General features: G+C 45.2%; 2 protein-coding genes across 2 annotated transcripts in view; one reads left to right on the forward strand and one right to left on the reverse strand.

Annotated features, from left to right (window-relative positions):
• LOC149363003 (uncharacterized) overlaps window positions 1-5495 on the forward strand; it is a 31765-nt gene extending 26270 nt beyond the window's left edge. The window contains exon 8 of the mRNA XM_089568411.1: window positions 5340-5495. Within this exon, the coding sequence (XP_089424537.1) occupies window positions 5340-5495 (156 nt within the window). The remainder of the gene's footprint in view (window positions 1-5339) is intronic.
• A 7061-nt stretch (window positions 5496-12556) lies between these two features.
• On the reverse strand, window positions 12557-21193 carry LOC149363004 (uncharacterized). The gene is made up of 4 exons (XM_089568412.1): window positions 21019-21193; window positions 19609-19676; window positions 13413-13502; window positions 12557-12685 (listed from the first exon to the last, which is right to left on the reverse strand). Exons 1-4 carry the CDS (start codon window positions 21080-21082, stop codon window positions 12557-12559), a joined length of 351 nt encoding a protein of 116 aa, XP_089424538.1. The 5' UTR covers window positions 21083-21193.
• Window positions 21194-22496: the final 1303 nt, after the last annotated feature.

Genomic DNA, 22496 nt, shown 5'->3' on the forward strand with positions numbered 1-22496 from the left:
TATTACGAAGTGCCTTTTTTTTCGCGCGAACGATGATTACAACGGAAAGGTTTATATATCCTCCATAAGGCCCGCTGCTTTCTGTGCAGGAGGAATGACCAATACAGCCTGTTTTCCACCACGTTTTTTTTTCTGTAAAAATTCCCAAATGGCTTGAGAAATTGTTTCTCCTTGCCCCCACCCGCATCATTAGATACCACCCGGCTGAGAATAGGAGTGATGTGCCATGTGATCTTCAGGGGCTGTGGATGTAATCATAATGGTTAGCGGTGCGTCGCAGACATTTGGACGCACGCCGATTTCGTGAGTTTAAGAACAAAATTTTAAGCCTTAGGTAATCCTTTTTTTCCTCTACAATTACGAAATCGGGCACTACACTGCTCACAGGCTACTTCTGAAGGAAGTGGATTGCTTTCCTTCTCACTCTCTCTTTACAAGAGTGCGACATTTGAAAAGGAGTATCATATTTTACAAGCATTATGGAAAATCTGAAATAAAGGAGCCACTGAGGCTCGTTTCGTTTCTAGAGCGTAAGTAAATCTGGTCCCGTTGATATGTTGCCCACCTGATTGCCTCTTTGTCCACTCTCTTTTGATGTGCATCCGCTTTCAATTCTAAGGACATAATTTTAAAGAAGAACCAAGGATGCCCTGACCTTCGGCCGCGCGCCACCGCTTAAGGGAGCCAAGCAGCGGGCAACCAACAAATTGCATCTCGTGTGCGGAGCCGGTACCGTCCGGATGGCGCCTCCCTAATTTACGGCTACCGCGACGGACGGCCGCGAAGATTACAAAAGATTGAAGGCAACATGGGCCTACGCTGCCAGCGGTTAATTCGAAAGAGCAGGGCATATTCCTATACCTTTCAGAAATAACACGTTATTCGTTGCCGCGAGTCCAGGAACCCAATCAGGCATTGCAATAAAAGGTAACTTCCGTAGGTGAGGAAAAAATACACTGGTAAAATACATGCGCAAAAGCATCGTAGCAAAAGCTGTGCTTATGCTTAAACAGAAGTACAAAACAAATAAACAAACCAGTTTTGGCCAGACAGGTTTTTGCATCAGTGACATACGAGAACACGCGATGCAGAGCTCATTAGCACCGGGATACTTTTCAGCCGTGGCAACCTGGTTGCTCGAGAAATAATCGAAGCTTTTCACCTTAGAAAGAAAGGTGGAATATCTATGGCAGTCATCCTTGCACAGGATTCCGTAAAGAAGAAATAGTGTTTTTTCGTAAAACATTGCGGTGACGTGTTTTTCTTGACAAGAGAAATATGTTTGCAAGTTTGTTGTTTTTGCTAGCAACCATTTATACTGATTATTTATTTTCGTAGCTGCTGAGTTATTGGTTTTTATTTTTTTCACTTATGCTTTTAGTGTACTTTGGCCAGGAGTGCATAAAATTGCTTTATCTACGATGCTTCCCTTTCTGTTCAATATTTCTAGGCGTTAAGGAGCTTTCAAGCCTGTGTTCAGTAGCCTCGGTTTTCCGTATGTTCTTAACCGGTGTCATGTTCTGCTTAATTACGGGAGCTGCTTTTGATGGCTAGGTGTAGCTGGATTCTCGCTTTGAGGCGATGAGTCACGTTATTTCGGACATGTTTAAAACGTGATCTGATCACTCAAAAGAACGATTGCTGCACCTTCTTTCTTGCGTTGTCCTCACACCCTTCACTTCGAAAGCGCGTCAGTCAGCCCAACAGGGCGCCATTCTGAATACGGCTGCCTGGGGAAACCCCCTAGACGCCTGCCAGGGAAAACCCGCGTGTGGAGTCGAGGTAACCACATCAAGCATCATGCGAGTGGTTCTGGTTTCAGTTGTGCCTCGAGAATAAACCAGCGGGCTACGTCTTGAATATCTTCAAGCACTGCCAGGCAGTCGTGTTTGAAGGCGTCGATCCGATCTTGTTATAAGGGTTTAAATTGGTTGTTTAGGAATGCTTCTTTTCATTTTTTTGTCCCTTGCAGATTTGAATCCTGAATAGTAAATAATTGTTTAAGTTCATCGAATTTGTCAGCACGTTGATTAAAATTTTCCGAAACTGGCTTCCGAAGATGCTTTCCTGCGTAGGCACGATGGCCATTGAGTCTCAGGCGAATTGGTTACCTTGCTTCCCCGATGTATTCTTTCTGACAGAAGGAGCATTACAGTATGTAGAAAAAATTAGACGGCACGTAATTAAAACTAGTTTCATATCAAAGATATACTCGCTTGCCTTACTTCTAACAATAATGTAGCTTTGCAAATACTTGCATGTCCTTCATCTAGATCGACAGCAAGAGCTTGTCTGCGGGGGTTTCTTATGGAGCCTAGCGTGGGGCATAATTCCATACATCTCAAGAGCGGAGTGGCAGGTACCCCTCAACGATGCCCTCCAGACAGTGGGCGTCGATCAATACTCATCGCACCGCGGTTAGGTGATTAAGCCACGGTTTACTGTGGCGAGAGCTACATTACCCATAGTGTCACCGTTTCGCTGTGGGCCTTCGGCGCCACTTGTGCGCATGCGCGAGAAGCCAACTGACGTCACAGCCGCGCCGCTCGGCTCCGGCCGAGAGGAGCCACCGAGTGACGTCACAGCTGCCGGCGCCGCGCGCTAACGCCGCTCGTCTCCGACCGCGAGAGAGATTGCGCCTGCGCGACACGCAGATGGCGCGCCGTGCTATACTGCGCATGCGCGGAAAAGCGAGGAGGTGGGTCGCGATGTATAAATGATGGTGATGCGGCAGTAGAAAAAACACTGTCATGGCGGCCAAGGAGAACGAGGCCGACACTGCGCGGCGTAGGAGACGGGAGAAACTCGAGTCGTCGGATCATGACGGTAAGACAAACAACAAGACGCAACCAGGGATATGTTGTACCTCTCGCTATGTATATCCTGGCATAGCTGAGATAAGCTGCTGCTAATTTTTTCCCTTATCTGCCACGTCCTGCGATTTCACGCTTGCAAGCAATATGTCTTAACCACTAGGTGATGAGAATCTGTCGGCCCTCTTGGCTCGATGGCCTGCTTTGAGGATATCTTTCTGCTTCTTTCTTCAGTGCTGTCCTGCAGTGGGATATCTGTCAGGTTTCTGCTCCTTCAGTGCGTAGCTCTGGTGCATAGGCAAATATTTTCTTAAAATGGTCGTTGCGAGTTAAAGGATCGTGGTATTTACGCAAAATGTTGTTTGTTTTAGGAAGGCCTATCGAGGACTTTTTGCACTGCTAAGGGCTGCTCACTGTTAACTTTTTGGTCATTTTAAGGCGGAAGCCTTTAATGTCTCATCGTTGTAAGCAGCAGTTGTCGACAGAAAATGTCACGCTTTTCAATTGGTGGGAACGGCCGTGACGTCACAGTGCGCGAATTTCAAACGGGGCCAATTGTACTTTGGCTAGTAACCATGCAACCTCTTGAAGGGATCGTATAGTGAGGCTCCAATTAAGTGGGACTGAGCTTAGTTAATTGCTTATTTACCCAATTAGCCTAATTAGCTTTACTAGTCAGGCCATATCAATAAATAAAACCGGTTAAGAAATTGGTCGAGCTCAGGAATCGAACCCCGGTCTTAGGCGTGAGAGACGAGCATGCTATCCACTCCGCCATGCCAGCTCGATGGTTTGGAATGAACAAAGGCGCGTCTAATGAATAACGGTGTCTTCACTCACTCTCATCCTCCTCCATTCCCTTCCCGCGAGGTTTAGGTGTCCACCGACAAATGAGAGACAGATACATTGCCTTTCCTCAAAAACCAATTTACTGACGAGCGAGGCGTAGAACCGAATGGGCGATGGCGTTCTATGCACTCCTTGGCAGCGTTGCAAGACGCTGTCGTGTTCCACTCTTAGGGGCATCAGTGACCACACTTTAGGTCAAAAAAGTGCCCCCCCCCCTGAATTTTGTGAGACAGTTACTGCGTAATTTCCTTTCCTCAAATACAATTTTCATTTTCTTCATTACGGCTCCTCTTTATCTATCATCTTTCACTCCCACTTCCTCCCTTCCTCTACGGTGCGGTTCAGGTGTCCACCGAGATGACAGAGGATTACTGCGCCATTTCCTCCTCAAAAAGCGTTGCGTTCAAAGGGCAAGGCACCGCGCTGAACGGGTGGTGTTCCGTGGACTCCCTGGAAGCGCTACAACGCGCTGTCGCGTTCCACTCCTAAAGGCGAAGCTTAAGCGTAATTAATTAGCAGTTAATTAGTATTCAGGCATTAATCATTAATTAACCATTATTTAGTGATTTGTCATCACTTAGTAACTAGTAGTCAATTATATGTGACGCCACCGATGCCACAGAAACAGCGAAGGTGGTGCGGAAAACGCTTCCGCCTCTACCCACTTTAGACAGTCAAAGTGCCCCCTGAATTTTTTAAGTACATAGTCTCCTTTTAGACTGATTTGCTCGTTGGAAAGCAGTGTTAAGAGAGTACTGGGAATGGTTCTATCATAAATGGTGCATTTGTGTGACCGGAGATGTTACAGATAGCCTTCCGCATCGGTAGATATCATTCTAAGCCGCGTTGCCTGTATTTTGTGTGCTGCCTGCTACATGTCCTTTTGTGCTACATAACGTGCTCTAATGGTGAAGCGGGTACTCTCACAGAGAGGGAGCCTTATATGTTTCAGTGAAGTACAAGAAATGAAGCGCAGGTATCGGATGAACGGACCGTTTGCAGAAGAAAATATTGACAGCTTTAAAATATTTTGTTTCGAAATGAAGACGGCTTCGTCCAGGACACGTCGCCATCAGTTTCGTGACGGTGACCGCTGAGTCCGTAATTTTCTCCTTGTCATAACCGTACTCACCAGTTTCAGTTGGATGGGGAAAAAAAAACCACATTTCCAACTGTAAATTTCACCTGGATAAATGCGCCTTTCTTGGCCGAAAAAGTATCGGCACAGCTCAAAAAGCGCATCTCTTAAACTGTACTGAGAACAAAACTTGGTGCTTTCTTCAGGACCCCTAACTGTTAATGTTGCTGCTATCTTAAAATATCCTCGGCGCAAGCTTAGAGAACATTCTTTCAAATTAGTGAGCAGCGCTCATTAAGCTCATCTTTCTGGAAGTAGCATCTTTGGTGAATCTCTACGCGTGAACGATGAATGGGGTGGCTTATTATTGCTCACACTTTATATGGCAGTTTCAAACTACCGAACGTCCACAGCTCTTACCCACGATACTTAGGTGTTGCGAAACAGGTTAATTTTCTTCTTTCTTTATGCTTAGAATCACCTGCTCATGGAGCTTCACAGGTGGAGCACTTTTATTGTTAAACCTTTAACCCGTGCCAACATAGCGTATCTTTTTGTCCTGTGGTTCCGTCATTGAACTACGTCGCCATTGTTCGCAGGTGCGCTATGTGAAGCAAAGCAGCACTAGGACGCGATTCTCTTGGCTATACTTCGACGTGCACCTGACTGACTTCTCGGGAAAGTGTGGCCTGGCGAATCCTTTCGAGCTTATTCAAGTTTTGCGCACTGAGTTCGGCATCAGCGACACGCCGTGAAGGTGTTTTCGATAAGGTGTTTCGATAAATATGTAACACCGCTATCCGCTTCGAATAAATGCATCCCAAATATAGGCTTTTGAACAGGTCACCAAATTTCCTTTTTTTTCCAAGCTTTCGCTTTCGGTGAGATGCATTATGAGCGCCTACTGGCCTGACTGGGAGAGCGCCGAAAAACGCAACATTGAAAATTACGACAGTTTGCTCTTAACGTCGCCAAAATTTTGAACGCGCAGACTTGTTCACTAGAACACCGGTAAAGGGTGACGAGTTTGATCTTCTCCAAGCGGAAAAAAGCAGTGAAACTAGCCTTGGAGAAGCAAAAAGTACTAAGGCGCGGATTTCTCCAAGACGTATTTTCCGACGCTTTGCAGCCCACCTGACCAAGCGGGCTGAAAATATATAAATATATATTGATTACAATTACCCATTGGGCTGGTGCAAAACTTTTTTCTCCGGTTATTACATGATAATTATTTTAGTAGTAGGCTAAAGTCTACGTCGTGGTGAACTATGTAGCACCTAATCCAGTGGTAAACACGTGCTCCAAAGCTGCACCCTTTATTTAAACTCCGCAAACGTCGGCACGTACAAAAATTTTTTATTGCCAACTGCGAAACAGGCATGTGAATGAACCCGTATAGAGCATGAACCATTGACGGTGCCAACAAGGGTTTGTTGTTCCTAGAGGTGCCTACCACTGAAAAATAAGGAAAATGATGGAATGTGAATGGTAGGAAGTATGCATTGTTCAATTTTTACCTAAGCAATGCACTTTTTGAGAAGCAAGAAAGGTTGTTTGTGCTACAGATTGCGTTAATGGAGCAACTAAGTCTGATGCACAGTACGGTTCAAAAGCGCTGTAAATGCCGGCTACCTACGGACACCTTCCGTCAAAGGCATAGTGGGGAGGCGTCTGTATGAAGCAATGTTTAGTTCCGCTCTCTTGAACCCCATCGCGGGGCTGAACTAAATTAGCGTTCACACCGGACTTGCGCTGGACGAAAGTGAGGAGGAGGAGCGGAGAGAAGAGAACCTGAGCTCTTCGTTGATCACGCCACCAACGTTGTCCGCCAGCTCGGCGCCTCGCGGCTCGTGCTCGAGTGAATGCTCCCGGTCCTTTCAGTAGCGCAGACTTGGCAGAGCCCGAGCGTGCTCCGCATGCCGTTTTGAGACGACTAAGGCGACAGAGTCAGCGGGATGAGCACGACCTTATGGAACTGCCGCAAGAGCGAGAAGCTCGTGCTGAAGAACCGTAAGGGCGTTATGACCCAGCGGTGCGGGCGGCCGAAGTGGAGAGGCTAAGATGAGGTGACAGGAGCTAGACTCTTTGTAATAGCAGGGACGACAAGAAGCCCATGCAGAGTGCAAGAGAATGGACGCCGGGGCTCGCACGAGCGGGCGAAGCGGATGTGAAAGAGACGCGGTGTGCCGGTGGTGCGAGCAGCCGAATTGGAGGAACGCGTAGGAAACGCAAAGCTCAAGCGTAAATGGCATTGATGGCACCCTGCTGACGAAGGCTTGCCTCATGAGATAAAGAAGTTTGAGGGGATAGGATGGTCGCAGCTGGAACAGGCAAGGGTTAATTAAAAGCTATTGAAGAGGCTTTTTTGTCCTTCAGTGGGCGTAGTCAGGCTGATGATGATGATTGTATGATAACCAGTGAATTTGTTCACGTACATGAATCCATCCAAATGGCATGTCGTTTCGACAACAACAAAGCGAAACAACAACAACAATGAAATTGAAGGTGCAAACGTTTGCGAAGTATGCGGTAAATACAAAAGCATTGCCCAGGAATGCTGCATGCAAAGCCTCGGTAGAACTGCGAAAATATGAAAAAATGAAGCGCCGGATGCGGTGGGGATATAGTGTGGCATTCGGCTATGCGGATGAAGATTGCGCATGAGCCCATGGTACCAACTTCGTATTAATTCATTACAAGTCTGAGTAGTCTGTTAATTTTGCAAAGGCTTCTCATTCTAACCCATCGGCTGTCTGATTATACTGAACAGATTTGGCCAAGATACGATAGTCGGAACTATACAGTATCGTACAGTTACACAGTGTCTTATTTAAGCTGACCTCTTCATACTTACTGAGCGCGATAACAGGATATGAAAAAATACAATAATGCTTTTTTCCCGGGTCTCGTGAATAATAAAAACGAGGCTATACTTTTCGAACTCTTGTCGCCTTATCTTCACTATCCCACTGGCGTTTTGTTGCTCAGCAGAATATCGAGTATACATCACCTGGCCATCCTATCTGTCCTTGATACCCTTTTAATTGTAGCACTCATGCACTTTGAAATAACCTCCTAAGCGTTCGGTTTGCGATTTGCAATAAAATTGTGCGATGATAGAATACGCGAAGGTCAAAAAGAAAGGAGGAAAGCACCCCTGCGAAATGAAGGCAGACCCGAGTTCTCGAATCTCCGACGCAGGGATAACGCGAAAACCACTAGGGAGCGTATGTTTGGAGGCTTGTATGTGACGCTTGTATCAAACCGCATCGTGTCGTTTGCGAGGGGAAGGAGTGGAAAGCGCTCAAAGATAAACCGACGCGTTAAAAGCCGAAGGAAATGCCGAAACGCGGTAACAGGAAGACGATGGCATAATTTGTTTGAAATACAGGAATAAATAGACAGCGATCGTGAAATCGTGAATAGTGGAAGAATGTGATCTAAAGACCGGTACATTTGTAGACGGAGTGCTTGCTCCTAAAATGGGGCCCTTAAGCCAATGGTGCCGACTGAATGGCATCACGTTGCAGATAATCGGGTTAATCCGTGTTCTGTGTACTTGCAGCTGCCAGTTCCCTGCGGTGCCACGCTAGCGGTTGCAGGGTTGTCGTGACAATCGTTCGACGTCACTGGCTGAAGGACCTATTTTGAAGTATATTACGGCTTTGTCCTTGCTTGTATTGTCTAGAGCCGGTATTTATAAACGAAATACTGCGCTACGGGAACGCAGGAAAAAAAGCAAGCCAAAAGAAAGACACCAATGAAACATAGCGCAGCACACTGCCTCATAGAAAGGAGGGAGCTTAAACGGCGGCGAAAGGCCATATTTGCATCATGACTGGGTCAGAAATAGAGGGCCCTTTTTTATCGTCGTTTTATTTGATGATTTATGGGGTTTAACGTCCGAAGCAACTCAGGCTATGAGAGACAAGATTTAGTTTTATCTCTTAGTTGCCTGCTCATGCTACATCTTGGCTGAAGATAGGGAGGAATTGGACTGATTTACGGGGCTTATTGCGCATTATTCTGAGTGTTTGCTCCCGCAAAATTTATTGCAAGCTAATGCTGTTTTTCTTAGCTGATGGTTCCTTGAAGCTATTTCCCTATTTCATTTTTTTCCTCAATGTCAGGAGAAAGCCAGTAGTTCTTTCATCGCTCTCAGGAGTTTCTCATGTATAGACCTACACCGATCTTTGATTTAAGCAGGATGCGGTTGTGGAGCTGTCGTCACCTGGTCTTCCCGGGGTAAAAACTGCAGTTTCGCTGCAAATAAATATGGGCCGTCGCTCTGGTTGAGCGCTTATGGCGCTCGGCTGCATACCCGAAAGACGCGGGTTCGATCCCTGCCGCGGCGGCCTAATTTTGATAGCGGCGAAATTCTAGAGGCCCGCGTACAGTGCGATGCCAGCGCACGTTAAAGAATCCCAGGTGAACGAATATCCGAAGTCTTTCACAACGGCATCCCTCATAGCCCGAGTCACTTTGGGACGTTAAACCCCCGTAAACCCATAAATCATACCAAATAACTATATATCAACAAAAGTTCGCAAAATGATTTTTTGATTTCACAGTGAACCTGCGAGGTCGTCCTTTCGTGAACAGAAGCCGAGTTGAACTGAGCGTGAAGGTATGAAAGTCATCTGACCGTGCTCTATTTGTTAAACACTGCGATACGGCGCGTGGCAGCCCCCCACCGCTAGGGTACTTCTGTATCTGCTTAGGCACTGGCTATCATTAACGCAAGTCCGACTTCTCGCGCCTTGACCAACCCTTTAGAGGCATTGAAGCGCCCTCCTCGCCCCTCAGATCACGAGGTCATCGACCTGTAAGATGGGCGTCCGTACACGGCGCCGGTAATCGACAGATAATTGTCACCCTTGACTAACTCTCTGCATGCGCCGAGATTTAAGCTGTACCTGCGGCGTATGTTCTTGATGTCGCATTCTTCATCCTTCAGCACTATGTCCTGCATCACAACGCCGCATATATAAGCCTTTCTGCTTCCCCGGGCGTGTTCTCTGGTGTGAAGTGGTTCGCAGCTGCTCGGTGAGTGCTCGCCAAGGCCGTTTCTCAAGAATGGCATCTTTCAGGGCTAGTTGGTGCGATTCCGTTGAACATCTCAAATAAAATCAAATGTTTATTTGCACATCGAAAGTTGTTACATAAGAGACAATGCAGAAGGAGGTCCCATAGTAAATGTCTTCACCGGAACATCCTGTTAGTGCGAACATGCAAAAAAAAATACATTAAAAATTAAAAAGCAGCAGTTAAAATACATGGGTCGCGGATTATTGCTGCGAATGATATCAATAAAAAAGCTTGCAGTTATACATACCAGGAGTCATTTATGTATGAAAAAGTTATACAGTATAATATATTCATAATGCAGGTGTATAATCAAACACAAAGAAATAAAGCATACAGTTGAGTAATCCAAGAACAGCAAGAAAACGCTACGTCATGTGCAAAACAGAACTTATATGTAAACACGGTAAGTGTAACTATAAAATAGAAGATCTGAGACAGCTATCGAGCTTCAAACAATCAACTTGTCAGCAGTTTTTTGAATATGTGCAGAGATGAAGACAGTTCAGCGATAACTTTTGGACTGTTTCACAGCGACACAGCAGAAAACTTGCGGTGTGCTTACCGCTTACCGCAGAAACAGACACATTGAGACACGCAAGTAAGAAGACAAGCAGGACACATCACTGACTTTCAACTTTAATAAAGATGGACTTGACCAAACGGAACAATGTTACCTCCTAAAGCTTTAATTGGGATCCCGTCCTTCCCTTTCTGCTTCTCAAGCAACAATCCTTTTTCCCCCGTTCTTTCTATCATAAGGCCGTCAACCTTCCTGTCTCCTGAATACAATCTTGCCCCACCACCCTCGATGCACGGAATGCACCTGAATGCACCTTCAATTCTAACATTCCCCGCCATGCTAAGCAGCGCAGGAAGCTGGCTCGCTCATTCTCAAGCAGATAATGAAGACCTCTAAAAATACAGAGGGACCAAGGCAAGCCTCTCCCTGACTGCCTTTTCCGTCCACATACATATTTTCGGTCACTACCTCAGCATCAAGGTTTCTTAGCGCGTATGTCCCCTGTCACCTACACCGTCGAACCAGTGGCGCTTTCTTCGGACCATCGCCGCCATGGTCACGAAGTCGTTCATGTGATCCGCCTGGAACTTTACTGCAACAGCCTCGTCACCTCTTTCCGCAGAGGCAATTGCAATGAAAAAGACGCCATGCACAGGCCCCGAGGACAACAATGTTAGTTGCGCTGTCCCAGATTCCGGCTGGTGCACGCACTTGAGCTCTGCGACATTGGTTCTTTGTTTCCACTACTTGATCTGCTTGCGCTTAGGTTTGCGCTTCCAGATCTTCAGGCGCTACAATAAAGCCTAATTAAAGAATTATCGTTAGGGGACCGGATGCACCGCGAGCTTGAGAGCAGTACTATTTAAAGACATGCACTAGTTTCTTACCAGACAGGAAAAAGAACTTCACAAAGAAATTCACTCTAAAGGCCAGTTACTCGCTGTCCTAGAGGTTAAGAAAAACAAACCGCAGAGTGAACAGAACCTTAGTGAGGCGTTTCCAGAGCAACAATGTGAGGTTTGCATATCGCTTTCAATAAATGGGAAATTTGAAATAGGTGGAGGAGGGCTTTCGGTTTCACTGTAAATAACTTGCGTTGTGACGCTAACTGCGCACAGTTAGGCTCTGGAATGCTTTCCAGTAAGCGTTTCTTCTGTGCTGCTGTGTGTGTTGTGTGCCGCTGTGAAAAGGCTGAAGTACTGTATGAAATGACTTCCTAGCTACTCTTAATAGCTCTGCGGTTTTTTATCGGCAGAAAGAACACGGTTATATGCATGATTATGATTATACTCGTGTCGTTTGAGTTGGGCCGTCATTGAGACTGGCTACAATAACTTTGCCGGAGAAATCACCGTAAATATGTGCTGAAGGACGCGAAAGGAACAAACTATAAGCGTAGTAGTGAACGCTTCTGCTATGTTCGGCTCAAATATCAGTAAATTACATTAATGAGCATAAAATAACCCTGTATCTTGTCCTCCCGGAAGAGCCTCAGAAAAAAAAAGTATGCACCACCAAGGACCGAGAAAAAGTTGGTGATGAGCACTGCCCCCGGAACTGGGGTTCGCTCACTGACGGGAGTGCAAGGCGGTGGCAACCATCTTACTGCGCGAAGTCACGCAGCACATTACAGAAAGGCTAAAATTTTTCAATTATACCTGGGACTTATTATTTCTGTCCTTCCGAAAAAAATACCTCGCGATCAGTTATACTTAGTTGATACGGAATGGCGATATTCAAATCGCACACCACATGCCTTGCTGCTCCCTGTTGTGAGTGTTGCAGACAATGGGAGAGACGGATTAGAAATGATAGGTGACCTTTACTTCGCAATACAGCACTCCATTATCGGGCATTCTGTTAAACGCTACACTCTCGCAGTTCCGAACGGCATCAGCAGGCCCTTAAGCTTTCTCACTCGGCACCAGAATTGAGTTCCCAAAGACGACCTCGTCGCTTTCCGAGAGGTTCCTGAACTTCTGGGGCGCTTCAGTTACTTGACGCATGACATTCACAGCCGCTCAAGAGGCGAAAGGTTGAATACTATCTTTAATTTTAGAGTTTTCAGGATATATTGAATACAAACGAAATTCGAACAGTGGCAAACGTAACCCTGAAAAGGAGAACTGGGGAACTTTCGATTTTCTACTCATTTCGTTGGACATAAAAAGTGGTTAGGACCTCCAACTGTAGCTGCGGTCAGACACTCTATTCTGTACCCGGCTGCACTGATCTTTCGGTTACACTCGCCAAATCGAGGAAGGACACCGTAGTGTTCTCCGGCCGAACGCAGTTTCCATGCATGCAGACACCCGGCGGGCGTCTCCTGCCGCGGCGCTGAAAAGATTTGAGCACAGTGTGAATGTCACAAGCAGTTTCACTGCAATATGAACCAGTAAAATATTGATCCGCATTGTAAATATCAGAAAACACTTATACAGTTAAACAGCGAAAGAAAAAACGGAAAACCGACAAAATCGCTTACCCCAATTTCAGGATTATTATCTGTACTAAGTTTCTGCCTTAATTATACAGGAGACGAAACCATGAAAAGCAATGATGTCATGGCTTGTTAAGTTAAACTATGAGACGAAACTAAAAAACTGGCATTCAGGGAATAATTGCATAAATTCTCCCATTGGATGAGGTTGAAATGAATACACTCGAATCTGTCTGGGTAGAATTTTTATTATTTTTTTCCAGAGCTCGTCGACAAAAGCGCAGTCCTTCCTTTGCGCTCTGCATTGCTGATGGCGAGTATCTTTGGATTTTTTGCAAGCGACACTATGTCAAGTCAGCGCAAATAATTGTGGTGCCTAATTCAGTCAGCTTGTTTACTGAATGAAAGCTTTGTTGCGCTGCCCTTTTCTTTTTCTTTCCCATTAGCTTCGTATGCAACATCACACAACCACTAAAGAAATTCAGTTGACCAGTGTACAAACGAGCTGAAAGTGATGATTCAGGTCATTGTTACTGAAAAAAAAATCCAAGGCTGTGAACATCAAATGGAAGCGTGGAGGTCTACGTAGTGTCGGCGCATCGTGGAAAGCACGCCTTCACTCACATCGCAGGGCATGCCGTCTGGCTCGTAGCCTATCCGCCTAGGTGACCCTCTGCACACGTACGTACACTTGGCTCTTCGACCAGGCCGCCTCTGTAACAAGGGAAGCTGTATTAACATCCGATGGGATGTTTAGAACTCACCAAAGCATGACATACATGCGACGCAAATTATGAATTTCATATTGCCAGACATTGAAGACAATTTAAATCTAGTCAGGTAGCTGTTAGTAGCATGTGCTTCACATTCTTTCTCTTTTTGTTGTCTCTGCAGAGCTAAGTATTTGTTGCTCAGATTTCAAATGCATATTTCATTTCCAGAAGCGTGAGCACATTGTCCTGAAAGTTTCCCCTTTGGTAGATTTGCAACTCGTTGCCTCGTGGCTACCGTGCGACTGAAAACTCCGTATTTACTAGTGTAATGAAGGCTCTTCCGTTATAAGCCCAAGATCCACTTTGGCTGCCAAAAGTGCAATTTTTTCCTTTCTTTTCGCACGGAGTCCGCTGCTAATGATAATGAATGCTAGCAGGCGCCATTTTGTGGCTGGGTAAACAACTACTTTGTATTATAAAGCGCCTTCTGCCTAATGTGAGGAGTACTATATCTCATTCCGTGACGAACGGCAATACAAATGTTGCGCGAAGATTCGGGGAACGAATAGAAACCATGGCTGGTAGCAGTGGTTTTATTTGTTCGATCTGTGAAAAGAAGGTTTGTAGCAACAGCAACTTGTCGCGTTGGTCTTGGCGCAGTATACTGTTGATTTTGATAGAGTCACGGTTAGTTGTGCTCTCTTTACACAGCTTCATGGGCTGCTAAGAGAGTCATGTGGTCTGGTTTAAAACAAAAGATGTGGAATACGCTCCCGAAGACGCAAGCCGTGCTGAAGAGTGTTTTGTTTTATTTCCTAAGCGGGTCGTACCGGATGAAGTATTTATTCGGGAAGATATTTTATGTCCCGTTTTTACCCCTTACTTTGCTGGGAATACTCTACCCCGCAATAATCGCACCACGGAAATATTGGCAAATTAAAAAAAAAAACTGGAGGGGAAACATAAGCTCCTCTTTAAGGGTACGACGCGATATCGTTAATAGGCCCCTTTAGCAGCCTTGGGTCCTCTTTGCGTATTACTTCGCAGACAGGCATCACCTAACGCTCCACGTAACCTTAAGAGTACAAAGCGATACCATCAGAGATTGCTCCCGTGCAAGTACTCCTTTTGTGACGCTAGGTTCTGCCTACATGTTCATAAAGCACTGTTCATTCTCAACTTCACATTGATAGATCGCAGGGAGTCCTCATAGCAATCCTGGTGCAGCGGTGCTGTAGTTAAACGAGTGTCCGCTGCCTCGGAGCAGCTGTTCCAAGTGCAGCTACCTGCTTGGACTTGTGAGACTGAAGTTGCTCATCCCGAGCAACGACAGGGGCAATCACCAGGATTGCCAGGGCACTTTGGCAACTAAAGTGTTAAGAGGTGAAAGCCGAGGACACTCTACCGTGATGACTTCCGGTGGATGTGACGTCACACCTTTCCCGTGGCTATATCGATACCTCAATTATACATCTTTCAGGGATGTTAAGTGTTGATTACGCTTAATTACACATTTTTCCATCTAATTTGACACAAATACGAAGTATTTCTGACCATTCTATAACAATTTTCACAATGCCGTGACGACTTCCGTTTGTAGTGACGTCACACCGTTCCCGTGGCTATATAGACGTCCGCGCTATTTCAACGCAATTTAGACATTTTTGTCTATAGCTAGTTAACTAATTAATCCAGTATTGTAAAATATTTTATTCGCCGGGAAGAGCTTGGCAAGAGGTCGCGTTAAGTGGTCGAGAGTACATAGCCCTCGACGACTTTGTCATCAAACTAAACTTCTAGGTTCATTTTTCCCTCCTGTTTGAAGTGACCATTGATTTTCTTCTATCTTTTTTAGTTCCCGAGTTAAACGCGTGTGGCACGCTATGTTAACGGACGACAGTATGAGCCATTAAAGGGTTTTGCCTTAATAAATTAGCTGCCACATGCCATGGTGGCCACTTAGGTGCCTAGACGGTGGGTAGATTTTCATGGCGTCACAAGGTCACGTGACCTAGGTGGCAGGTAGACCACCTGCTTTCCCTCTCAAAGCGAGGATGCCGACGACACCGGATTTTATACAGGGAGTCTTAACGCTTTCCCTTTACAAGTGCCCTCATCATAAGAGTAAATACGACAACACTGAGGGCAGATCAATTGATTCGTGGTCTGTCATCGGGTTGTACGGGAGAGAAATAGTTTTCTTTTTATTCTTACATAAATAAAGCCCTGAAGCAATGTGCATCCCCTTTGTTTTTTTTTATGATATTTGGGATGTAACAATTTTGCAGAGAACTATTTTAATGAAAACAATTAAGAAGCCTTATTTTTTAGCCTATGTCAATGTATTCATACTTTTTCCTCTTTGGAATATTAAACGCACATTATTTCCACATATCTCTCATAACTGTGCCTGCATCAGCCGAAGCTATCGGTGCTGCTATTTTCTTTCGATTTATTGTAGATTATGTGCAGCTTTGAGATTTCACCCTGTTGTCTCTCTGCACGCACTGCACAGGCCGCAGCAAAAGGCTGGAAATATCTCTTTCATTAGAAGCGCTGATTTCGCAGGATAGATATTGGATATATGAATATAAGCGTCTTCTTCTTTGATTTCTATAACGCAGTTTTTAGGGCTAGTATTAGTTTTCAACGTTTTTGTGTTTTCAGAGAGATACCATTCCCAACCGTAATTTTCGTGGCGTCTGTATTTTTTTCTTCGCGTTAACTAGTTGCTAGCCTGCGCCAACCGCACTAAGTTGTTTATATATTTTAAAAGAAGCAACACATTCCGTTTCTTCGAACGTGAAAATTTCGCGAAACACAAATCAACAAAAGGAAACCTGTTAACAGCGGAGCCAAACGCCTCTGGGCAACGGTTTCAGCGTTCAAAAGCATGGGCATCATCTTATTATACTGCTGACCCTAGTTTCAGCGGCCGTTTCCAAATATAAGCAAAAGAGACAATGCATTACCACGGGTTCCGCGCGTTTTCGGGTATATCTCTAAGAGTCCGGCAAGCATTATAATTAGGTTGCATAAACTCAACATTAAGTTCGGGCATTTCGGCTTCTAGAAGCAGTAGAAGCAGTGAAAATAGCGTCAACTCACGTATAAATATTGTAACCTTTGCTGCAACATGCGTCTTCCACATGTCATCATCATCATCATAATCATTGTTCGAGTCCCTTTCCGCCTCGGCGGAATAAAGTTCACTTTCAATCTCAATCTCACTGCACGCAAAGCAGGGCAAAGGCCTCCCCCGTTATCCCCAATTAACCATGTCCTGTGCTAGCTGTTCCCTCCCTATCCCCCTCAATCGCCATCCTAGCTTCCTACCGCGCCATGCTACACTTGCATTCTCTTGAAATACAAACCATTGCCCTTAACGACCATCGCTTGCCTTCTCTTTGCATTACTGCGCTGCCCAAGCCCCTTCCTTCCTCTTGATTTCCGCTAGGATGTCATTAACCCGCTTTTTTTCCCTCTCCCACTCTGCCCCCTTTATCTCTCTTAAAGTTACACTATTATTTTCCTTTCTATTGGTAGCTGCGTTGCCCTCAGTTTAAGTTCAGCACTTTCCGTTAGCCTCCGGAGTAGCGGTAAGATAAAGCTGTTATACACTTTTCTCTTGAGGGATATTGATAAACAGCCATTCATGATCTAAGAGAACCTGCGAAATTCACTCGACCCCGTTCTTATTCTAGACATTTCGCTTTCACGATATGAATCTGCGGTCACTACCTGCTCAAATTAGACGTATTCTCGTACCATTCCGCAGCCTTGGTAACAACTATAAACTGCATTTCCTTTTCCCAGCCTGTTGAACATAACTTTCGTTTTCTGCGTATTAGTATTTAGAACCACGATTCTGCTCTGCCTGTGTAACTCATTCATCATGCTTTGCAGCTCATCTATTGAGTGACATAGCAAGAAAATTTTATCAGCGAATCGCTGATTACTAAGATATCATCATTAACTTGTATCCCAAATGTTCCCCATCCAGGCATTTAAATGCCCTCTGTAAACAGGCGGTGAATAGCATTGGCCAGATAGTGTCTCCCTACTTGTCACCCGTGTTTTTTGGAATTTATTTGCGCACTTTATGAATGACTGTGTTGGTTGTGCAGGCGCTTAAATATTTTCCAGTACTTTTGCTTATTTCTACTCTTAGTCCTTCGCTAACGCCAGTGTAAGCGTCAGTGCCATCCTGTGTGCACCACTGTTTTAAAGCGACAGGTTTAAAGGCCGCGTTCTCCAGAAAATCCGGTTTTGGCGTTGACGTTGTGAACAAAAAGTTACCAGCATGACTCTGGGAGCTGCTGCCCAGAGAGCAACCAGGAATCATGTGAGTCACCTAGGTCTCATGACCTTGCGACGTCATTACAACCTGTCCACCGGATAGTGAGAAAACTGCCCTGGCTGGTGGCAGTTAATTTATTCATTAATCAAATCAGAAGAGCAACCTGAGCTGCACAAGGCTCACCGCTGGGAGCAGCTGCCATCGCAGGGCAGTGGCGTATCGCTTGACCGCTTCACTACTGCGCCAGGAGGAGTATGAGGACTCCTATGGAACTTTGAATGCAATGTATAGGACGTCCTTCTCATATATGGGAATTAATCTATTACGCTATCATGTCATGTCACAAGGGAACGTCCCCTCCATTTCTTTTTCTCTGTGCGCGCTTCAGAATTATGGACATTCATACTTACAGGAGACAGACACTTTTTGAAGCGGGAAATAAAGTTTCCGTTTATATGAGGCCGTGTTTTCTTTCTTTTTGTGACACTTGCAACTCTTTCGGTAACTGCTTTTCCAAGGGGCTTAAATATTATTCTCGCATATTGTTCCTGCGCCCACTGCTATTCGGCTTGCTTGTGCAAAAAACAAAAATTTCTTGGTTTCGATTAGGAATTCCTAATGACTTTTTTTGTGCAACATTTTATTGTGCACTTTGTCAGCCTGGATATTTGTTGCGCTAGAAGCGCAAAGATTCTGAAAAAAAAATTGGCAAAGGTTCAGCTTGGTTAAGCCTGGAAATTGCGAAAGCAACTTCATTCGTTTCTTCAGCCCGCATCCGCTGTGTCTACCGCCGCTTTGCGCCGACGGTTGTTATTGTTGCGACTGTGAGAAGAATGAAAAGGAAATTGCACGGGCCTACCAACTACCGCGTCCACCGAAGCGGACGCTGGCTGAAAAAATAGATAAGCGGCCGCAGCCGCGATTCGTCACCACGAGCTGGAGCTCTGTTTATACAACTGGTATGACGTCACTCCGATCGCAGGGCTCCTAGCGGTAGAAGTGAGAGGCTTACCGCCCGCCGTGTCTACCACCGCTCTACGCTGACGAGCCGAGCCGGGGCAGCCGGGGCCCTTTTCTTCCACAGATGGTGTGACGTCACTCCTACCGCAGCGTCTCTAGTGGGAGAAGCCAGAGGCTCACCGCCCGCCGTGTCTACCACCGCTCTACGCTGACGAGCCGCGCCGGGGCAGCCGGGGCCCTTTTCTTCCACAGATGGTGTGACGTCACTCCTACCGCAGCGTCTCTAGTGGGAGAAGCCAGAGGCTCACCGCCCGCCGTGTCTACCGCCGCTCTACACTGACGAGCCGAGCTGGGGCCCTGGTTTTTTCGCAGCTAGTATGATGGCACGTCTAAGGTCACGCTAAAGGTCATACGTGTCCGCCGCCGCGCTACGCTGAAGGGCTCAAACTGTGAGCAGTATTGCTTTCGCAATAAAAAAATGCTGCGAAAGCATTTTACTATCTGCACTGTCCTGAAATCATTTTGTGTCAACGGAACACCTTGCTTAGCAAAATTATTGCAATTTCACACCCTTGTGTCTTTCCTTCAATCGATTTACGCTGTGGAGATATTCACGTATATTCTTTAGTTTGAATCACAGGCGCTTATGTTCTTTGGTCGTGAAAATATCTTAGTCAGTTATTTGGTATCCTTGCGCTCACTTATTTCGGATTACTGACTGGGTGTTGCTGTTTGACTGCAGGGGAGATTATTTTGCAGTGACATTTGTGCAGGATGCCAGCTTATCTTTACTCAATATATAAGTGTATTGATTTAAAATATTGAAATATGAAAAAATTTATCTCACTGTCTCCAGCATGCGCCCTCTCTCGCAGTCGGGATCCACAGGGCGTCTCCGCCGTTCAGAGTCTGAGGCTGAAAGGAAATGTATGAGGGGGGTGGGGGTGGAAGCTAATATAACAGGCTGGCATGAGGGGCAAGAAAAGTATTTTGTGCGATCAGAGTAAATCCCGGATATTGGGTGCAAAGCGGACCGAGCCCTTCTTGCGTCTAATGTTTCGTGTCCAAATCCTACAAAGCGGGTGTCTGAAGTAATTTTATTCTGTTAAGTAGAAGTTGCGCCAATGTTTTCGCTCTCTCTAAGTGTTTTATAGCAGCTTTCAATATGAGATGAAATGATATTTTGGCGGCCATATTATATTTCACACTATCAAAGCATTAGATAGGGCCTGGTAGGTTTTGCTGAAAGCCCGGCTCTTTCGCTGAGCTGCTAGATGTGTTCCTTCTCACAACGATTGTGCTTCCACTGCTTAATGAAGGAACTTCGGTCTACCTCTAGTGTATTTCAAAGCTGAACTGATGGCTACTGTCTGCCCATCAGTTTGGTGGCCGCTGCCGCTTTGTGGGTTGGTAGCTGCTGCCTGTTCAAGCCTGGATGGGAGAAAACAGGTCACGTGTCACGCCCGCCTTCGAGTAACGCTTGCGGTGGGTTTGGCAGTGCCCGCTCCATGGCAGCGCTGTTTCTGCTGGACGCTACAATTCATTGCCACCAAGCGTAAGGGCGTTCTTGAAATTGTATGTAATCATATGAGTACTGTGAAGAACCGGCTAGAAGTTGCTAATCAAGGCCAAAATCACCATTGTAATGAATAAAAGCTGCCGATTAGAATTTAGTTGTGCAGGTTTTCTGCTAATGTTGACTCGTTTTGTGATGCCTGCAACCAGTCTTGCTGCTATGGCGCAAATCCTGTCCTCAAACCTGAATGAGCAGGTTTTTATACTACAGGTTCCCTTTCGCGAAGCACTGACTCTGATCCTGTGCTGAAAAGGCAGCGCATAATTCTCTGAATTTGCTTTGTACTGGGCTATAATAGGAAAATGAATCGTCTCGTTTTTCAAACTTGTTCATCATCGATTCTTTTTTTTTTTTGGCTGTCCACTAAAAAGTCCTGAATGCAGGCTAGAATTACGAATTTATAGAAAAATCCGGGAAACTATTCAGAAAATGCCAGCGAACGTGAAATGCGCGCGTACAACACGCCGAAAGCAACACATTTATTTTGCAATATTATATGTTTCTTCTCTTCTAGTAAACTTCTAACTTTGACACATTTTGATGAAACGCTTTACACGCGGATTTATCCACGTAGTTAAGTGAGAAACTTTCAGTAACTGAGACGAACGAGAGCAGCCAGCTGTTTGGTTTCAAACCTATCTCTCAAAAGGGCAGTAGAAGTTGTTCTGAAAGAAAACTTACTTGTTTCAGTAGGGGCCAAGATCATGCATACCACAACGAGGAGAAACGCCAAACACCACCTCATATTCACGACGTTCCCGAGTAATCGCCGGTGAGTGTATATTCAGAGTGATCCGCTAGAGCTGGTTTTTCTTACTGCCGGGAACTGGTTACTGCTGGTCTCCCTTACTGCAAGTGAACGCCACGGAGCCGTGAAAATGCGCCGGGAAGTTTGCACACTGATGCTTTATGCGGAACCAGAGAAAGTGTCTGTCTACAAGATAGCCGCCTTCCGCTCGACACTTACGGAAGGAAGTGAGAGATACCGCACGTGCCATGGTCGCAGTTCCTTGTCCACACAAAGGCATTATGGGTATATGAAGCCTCTCTGCGAAGTTTATGTCCTCTCGATGTTGGAGAACAGGGCGCTCAGTACGGTGGCTACGTTACAAAAAATATTACTTCTTATAAAAGAGCCAGAAATACTGTTTTTCCTTTTATAGTCGCTACATTGTTTTACCCCACTTCTTGTTAAATTATGCGCACGGCACTACTGCTGACAGTTGAGTGACGTAACTGTTATGGTTCACTGTGGCGTCATGTTGCACATACAAACACTCACTGGCCTGCGACAGAAGAAAACGCTCTAAAACTAATTTGTTCCATGATATTCTTATCATAGTGCTAACAAATATTAATACTATTATTAACCGAAACTCTGTGCGGTGCTAGCTATACGCCTTTCCCAAGTCCTTCTTAATATATCATCCTGCTGCCATCCACGGCCAGTGTATTTGAGAAATATTTCAATCCCTTCACCACTATGTGGCCGGTTATTTCATATAATGTTCAATCAATCAATCAATCAATCAATAAATCAATCAATCAATCAATCAGTCAGTCAGTCAGTCAATCAATCAATCAATCAATCAATTTATATTCGCATAAAAATACAGCGAAAAACATTGACTGAAGTAAAGGTCGCTGTGTTGAGAGTTGACTAAGCTCTAGTCAGCCACCACCATCAGCAGTGACGAACGATGCACCTACATGTAAAATACACAGGGAAAAAAAGAAAACATGCATAATCAGAAAATACTGGACTAAAGAAACAAACATGGCATGTTACATCAGTACAGTTTGTAATGGTAGCAGTATCCAACCTTTATATGAGCACATAAGAAATTTGTTAATGGGTTTGTTGTTCATTATCAATTTGTCATGCATCCCAGTATTAATTTAGTATTGTTGGTAGCGTATGTTGAGTCATTTTTTTTGCCGTAATTAGTTCGCGATGATGGAACCAGCCAAGCTGATTGATTACGGGATTAGTAGTTACTCAAAGGTTTGTTTAGTTCCGCTAGGTTTAAAAATAAATCTATGGTACCTTTAGTTACACTTATGCATGTGCAAAGCAATTTATGCACCATCTTACTTTCAAAATTTACCTTGCTTTCAAAGCCCAATGCGTTTTGTTCTTTGGTGTCTACTCTTTCACA

The sequence above is a fragment of the Amblyomma mixtum genome, chromosome 2, assembly GCF_055824585.1.
Source record: "Amblyomma mixtum isolate Tamu chromosome 2, ASM5582458v1, whole genome shotgun sequence".
Classification (NCBI taxonomy): Eukaryota; Metazoa; Arthropoda; class Arachnida; order Ixodida; family Ixodidae; genus Amblyomma; species Amblyomma mixtum.

Excerpts from the sequence above, each read along its gene's own strand:
- LOC149363004 (XM_089568412.1), bottom strand. The coding sequence starts at position 21,082 with ATGAGGTGGTGTTTGGCGTTTCTCCTCGTTGTGGTATGCATGATCTTG. Across the intron at positions 19,677-21,018 it reads CTTGGCCCCTACTGAAACAA|CCTCAGACTCTGAACGGCGG; the intron begins GTAAGTTTTCTT and ends ATTTCCTTTCAG. Across the intron at positions 12,686-13,412 it reads CAGACGGCATGCCCTGCGAT|CGCCGCGGCAGGAGACGCCC; the intron begins GTGAGTGAAGGC and ends AAATCTTTTCAG.